Source organism: Malania oleifera, chromosome 3, assembly GCF_029873635.1.
Source record: "Malania oleifera isolate guangnan ecotype guangnan chromosome 3, ASM2987363v1, whole genome shotgun sequence".
NCBI classification, from domain to species: Eukaryota; Viridiplantae; Streptophyta; class Magnoliopsida; order Santalales; family Ximeniaceae; genus Malania; species Malania oleifera.
This window is the reverse complement of record NC_080419.1, coordinates 79,884,012-79,890,011: the sequence shown is the minus strand read 5'-3', so window position 1 is coordinate 79,890,011 and position 6,000 is coordinate 79,884,012. Positions and strand designations below refer to the sequence as shown.

At 35.8% G+C, this 6,000-nt stretch overlaps 1 protein-coding gene across 1 annotated transcript in view; it reads left to right on the top strand.

Moving 5' to 3' along the window:
- The first annotated feature begins 3,511 nt into the window (after nt 1-3,511).
- The window catches only part of LOC131151143 (TOM1-like protein 9), a 29,453-nt gene continuing 26,964 nt past the window's right edge, over nt 3,512-6,000 (top strand). The window contains exons 1-2 of the mRNA XM_058102387.1: nt 3,512-3,791; nt 5,798-5,876. Of these exons, the coding sequence (XP_057958370.1) occupies nt 3,691-3,791; nt 5,798-5,876 (180 nt within the window). The 5' untranslated portion in view covers nt 3,512-3,690. The remainder of the gene's footprint in view (nt 3,792-5,797; nt 5,877-6,000) is intronic.

Below are 6,000 nucleotides of genomic sequence, written 5' to 3'. Positions count from 1 at the left end.
AATTGAATAGTACGACCATGTATTGGAAAAGATTGGGTTAGAGCAGTGGGTGAGCAAACCATGTGATTAGTTGTGCCACTGTCAAGATTCCGTAAGATATCATTATTTGACTTACCTGACAATGAAGATTGGACACTACCTACTTGGTGTTCCATGAATTGAGAAGAAACAGAGTTATTGAGAATGGCCAAAAGGAACTAGCACTATTTAGAGGTGAAAGGAAGGCTGTTGGTATATGGATTGGAAGAAGCTTGATGAGCACTATGCTTCAGACCCTGATTGGGCTTAGAGTTACAAGGTGCTAGAGGGAAGCCATGGATGCAGTAGCATCTATCCACAATATGGCCCTTTTTGCCACAGTGATTACATTTAAGAGGCTTCTTAGGTGGACTAGGGCGTCCTTCCGTTCATGGTTGATAGTTGGTGGTGACCAGAGCAATACCTTCAATGAATGGTAGAGATAGAATGTTGCAATGACGTTCTTATTAAAGCACAAGGGCATAGGTGCGGTTAAGAGTGAAAAGTGGATCAATTAGAAGTATTTGCCCACGGATCGCAGTGTAGGAATCGTTGTGCCCCATAAAAAACTTCAAGACATGATCTAGTTATTGCTATGTAAGAGTCTCATTGCGTGTGCTGCAGGTGCAAGTAGACATCCCTTGAACTGTGTGTAACTTGTCCCACAAACTCTTCAATTTTGCAAAGTATGCACTAATTGATAAAGATCCTTGAACAAGATTATTAATATCTTGTTGAAGCTTGTATAAGCAAGGGCCATTGACTTGGGAGTATCTATCTTTTAGATCTTCCCATATGACATGGGCAGTTCCACAATATGTCACACTATTAGAAATCTCTTTCGAAATGGAATTGAGAAGCTAAGAAATTACCATAATGTTGCATCGTCTCCATTGTGAATGTTCCAAGGATTCAAAAGATGGTGAAGGTAGCATGCCATTAATGAAGTAGATTTTGTTCTTCACTTGGAGTGCAAGAATCATCGCATGACTCCATGTGGAATAATTGTCCTCTGTGAGCGGTGGAGAAAGCAAAATCATTTTAGGGTGATTTGATTGTTGGAGGCATATGTGAAGATTAAGATCATCATATTTTCCACTTTGGTTGCCTTTTCAGCCATAAGAAGTGAAGCTATTTTTTTTTGAAAATATGGACCGGGTCGAACCGGATCAAATCGGGCCCGGGTGCAATCTGAACCAGGGCACAATTTGGACTTGTGATACAGGTTGGATCTGGAGTGTGGGTCTATTCTGTGGCATGAGCTGGGCTTAAATCAGAGTCTATTGGCTAAAATAAAATGTGCAACCTGAAGAGAAATGGAATTGAGTGATTGGGTGCGTGGACTGGGCCTAGGAAAAAAAACCTAAAAACCCACCTTCTTCAACCTTAAACAAAAATGCAATATGCAGGTTGTGCATCCCAACTGTTCGACAAAATGCTCAATGAAAATAGAAATCAAATTTAACTGATTAAATCGAACCAAGTGACAAAATAGAGAGCATCATAATAATCACACAATCAAGAGTAGTGGAATTTTGAAAAATAAAACCCACACTCAATATTTGATAGTAACATTGACGTGAGAAGATATGAGAAATACAACCTCTGTTTTGTGGTATTCAGAAACAGAGGAACGAAACTGAGGAGAATTATCCTCAAACAAAAGTTTTACCTCTCAAGGATCAATTTGCTCTAATACCATGATAAAACTAGAGCAAAAAGAAACGAGAGGAAAATAAAAAACAAAAGAGAGCAAAGAATGGATTGCTATTGGTCTATATTTACAAGCTTTATACAACCCCTATTTATACATGTAAATGGGGAACATAAAATTGAATGTAATTAATCTACACACTCCTATCCATATTTAGATGATTCGCTGATTTCTCTTAAATAGGAAGTTCACGTAATGTCAGTCCCCAATTTACTTGATACTTACTGTGACGTTAGGAAAGATTGTTGCCATGAAGTATGACCTTCCTTAACAAGTAGTGACTAGCACTAGGACCGTAAAAGGAGAGTTTAGAGAGTTCCCAATATCAATAGATAAGTAGGAATACGACTGAATATATGAAATATAATTTCATTAATGTAAGGAGTAGCAATAAAGAGAATATTAAAGTGGATAATCGAAATATTAATAGTGCTGGTAGATTTAGATATCTTGGATCTATTATGTAAGGTGAAAAAGGAAATTGAAGAAGATGTAGTATATAGAATTAATACAAGTTGAGTAAAATGGACGAGTGCGTCAGGTGTGTCGTGTGATTGTAGAATACCTTTAAAATTAAAAAAGAAAGCTTTTTTTAAGACGACTATAAGGTCAGCTATGCTTTATGATTCAGAATAATGGGCAACTAAGAAACAACATATAAAAATAATGAAAGTTGTTGAGATGCGTATGTTAAGGTAGATGAGTGGTTTAACATTAAAAAAAAAGTAAGAAATTGACATATATATAAAAATTTAGGCATATTATTGGTTGAAAACAAGACAAGGGATGGACGACTTAGATGATTTGGACATTTAAAACGAAGGCCTAATAGAGCACATGCGAGGAATGAATTAATTATGATTTTTGACATGAAAAGGGGTAGGGATAAACTTAAAATTACTTGAAATGAGATACTAAGGAAGTATTTAATAGCCCTTAATTTAATATAGGAAAATGCTCTGAATTGGGTGAATTAGCGGAAAATGATTCATGTAGTCGACCTCACCTATTGAGATTTAAGACTTAAGACTTGCTGTTGTTATTGTTGTTGATTATTTTTTTATAATTTTTTTAAACAAATTTGAAAAATAAAGAGTTCTAAAGTGTATGTATGCCCATGACTAATAAGTACTAAGTATACTTTGATCCTTTGAATGATTAGTCTATTCAATGTTTATTACACCAACCATAAGCAAACATCAATTATCCTATTCTTTGTATAAAAATTTAAATATGGGAGAGGATAATTACCATTGTCAATCTAATCCAATCCAATCCATACAATTTAGTTTGGTAAATATTAATCTTAGAAACAAACACATGCTTAAATTTACAATGAGCCTCAAATTATAAAATTAAAAGTTTTAATGGAAACATTGTAACTGATCATTAAAATTTAAGCAATTTTATGGGGAAATTATATGTTTATTCACATAAAATGCTATGCAAGTGCCTTTTATTAAAGAATACAAACACAGGTTGCCCATTTAAGAAGATAGGCAATTACAATTTACAACCGTTTTTGACTTGGCGTGGGCGTGAAAAAGCGTTCTTTGACCAGCAGAAAACGACGTCGTTCTATGTGAGATAGATGAAAACGACGCCGTTGCGTCCGAGTTGAAAGGTCTTCTTAAGAGTATGGCCCTCGCAGCCTAGGAGTAACCCCACTCAATAAAACAGTAACGGCCGTTGATCACCCAGCCTACGGCATCAGAGGAAGTACACCTCAGTACGGCACGCGTGGTCAAGACCTCGCACGTGTTCAATTCGTATTGGTCCAAATAGAGGAAAAAAATTAAATCACTCCTAAGCAGGGGAAAAAAAAAAAAAAAAACAAAGGAAAAAGAAGAAGAAGAAGGCTCTGGCGGACGCGCAGCAACAGAAGGGTAGCCGCCGGAGTTCTGTGTGATATTGCCGGAGAATTCTGGTTGGTTTGCGATCGAGTACGCAGTTGGAAAATGGTGAATTCCATGGTGGAACGGGCGACGAGCGACATGCTTATCGGGCCTGATTGGGCCATGAACATCGAGATCTGTGATATGCTCAATCACGATCCTGCGTACGCATTTCGCTTTCTTCTTTGTTTCTGTCTCGTTGTTTTCTAGTTTTTTTCTTTCCCATAAAACGGTTGCGCCTTGTTGCGTGTTTTTGAAGCGTTCTAGTTGCTTTTTATTTTTTGAACTGCGTGTGCTATGTTTGATGGATTAGTTGTCTGCGGTTTTGAATTTGATCGGGAAGCTTTGAATTTAGAAAATCTGGGACGTGGTGGTTGGAAAAAGAGTTCTGATATGGCGTGTTGGATGAAATTCGTTCGAGGGTTTTAGCTCTTTTGCGCCGCAGGTTCGAAGTAAGGTGTCTTTGCACTGGTGCTAGGTTTTGTATGGAGCGAGGAACACTCAACCGAACATTGATAACTTATCTTCTCCTTCTGTGGTGATATAACAGAGGTGTGAGAATATTATTTCAGACGGCAAAAATAGTATTCGTCTAGCTGATACAAGTAGTTGTGAAATATCAGTATCCTCGGCTGACTTGGTTTGTGTTTGTTTTTCTTGAATTCGAGCTCAGCGGATGTTTGATAACTTTTTCTAGTTGGCTTGTTCATAAGTTTTAAGTGATAAATTGGGTTCCTGGGTTGATTTCACCTAATAGGCTGATAGAGGAGCTTTCTGTAACTGGTTGCTGTGCTGATAAGGCGAAGGGGAAGTACTTGGGTCGTTAGTTTTATGCGTCTTTCATCTATACTGTGTTCAATGAGCATGTATGTTTGGAACATGTCCTAGGCTCCAATATTGCATTTTGGACTGTTGAGGGGGGTGGGAATGAGAAAGCATTTATTTAGAACATCTTGTATATTATTTTTTCTTAACTTCAGATATCACTACTTGTTATACAACTTGGATCAAATGCTTTTCACTTGGTCTTGAGCACCCTACCGTGTTGCATGTGCTACTGTCTATTTGTTCATGTAAACTTTACAAATAATATAATTATTTTATTTCAGTTGGTTTTTTTTAAAAAAAAATTGCATCATGTTTGATGTTCAAACTCATTACACTTCTGATATGTCAACTGGATAATGAGTAATTATTATAATTTATCCTTTTTATAGAATTATAAATCTTAGGTTAGTTTGCATGTCCATTCCTAGGGATAAAATGTAATAAAAAATAAATTATAATAAAAATTGTAGTGATTAATAATTTAGAAAATTTCACTTGTGCAAAAGCTTATGGAATTCCATATAACAGGAAATAGAATAGGGATAGAGATAGATATTCTCATGGTGAAATTTGGGAATATGCATTCCTTGTGTATTCCATGTCATAGATTCGTACATTTTTTGCATTGTCATTTGCTTTATGGTGACAATATATCCTTTTTTATAAGCTATGAAATTCTTAGATTATCTTTGTTCTATTTCTAGTAGATACTCCACAAACAAAGTTAATTTTAATGTGTTAAATTTAGATTTGTCTCATTTTAGTTGCTGCAAGTGGTTGATTTTTGGTCACAGTAGGTGTCTCCATACTCGTGTGTGTGTTTTTTAGTTGATGTAGTGAAAAACTATTTCATTCAGGGGTAAAGCTTCCATGTGTCTTTAGTCAGTAAATAAAATCTTATTAAAAGGGCATCAAGGGCTTGCAAATTTTGAGTGGATCTAAATCTTTTCATAACTACAAGGTATAGATATGCTTTGCTGTCAAAAAATACAGAGAAGCACACATGCACATAGACTCAGACAGATCCTGCTTTCTATGATCCTTGATATCAGCCAAAGGCAATCAATTTTTTAGCAGCATTAAGAGCTTCAGCTTGAGATCATTATAGTGCTGCTGATTCAGACCCATTAATTTATGCCTACATCAATCAGATGCTCATTTACTGATTCATGCTTCTTCCAAATTTCATTTTAGTGTTAGGAAAATGGATTGGATTTCCCTTTTTTTTTTTTAATAGGCACATGGATCAAAATTTTGGTGGAGTATAAATGCTGATTTTGTTTTTTTAAATATGTTTATGTTTCTGAACTGGTTACTGTCAAATTATTTTTCTGTTCGTCAGACAAGCAAAGGATGTTGTTAAGGGCATAAAAAAGCGCCTTGGAAGTAAGAATCCAAAAGTTCAGCTTCTAGCCTTAACAGTAAGCTCAAGAAGAACCAATCTTCTATTTAATTACATGTGAACATGATTGACTTGCATCTACCCTTTTTTCTGTCTATTCCATAAGTGGATATGAACATTGCTTTCATAATTGGTTCAAATTT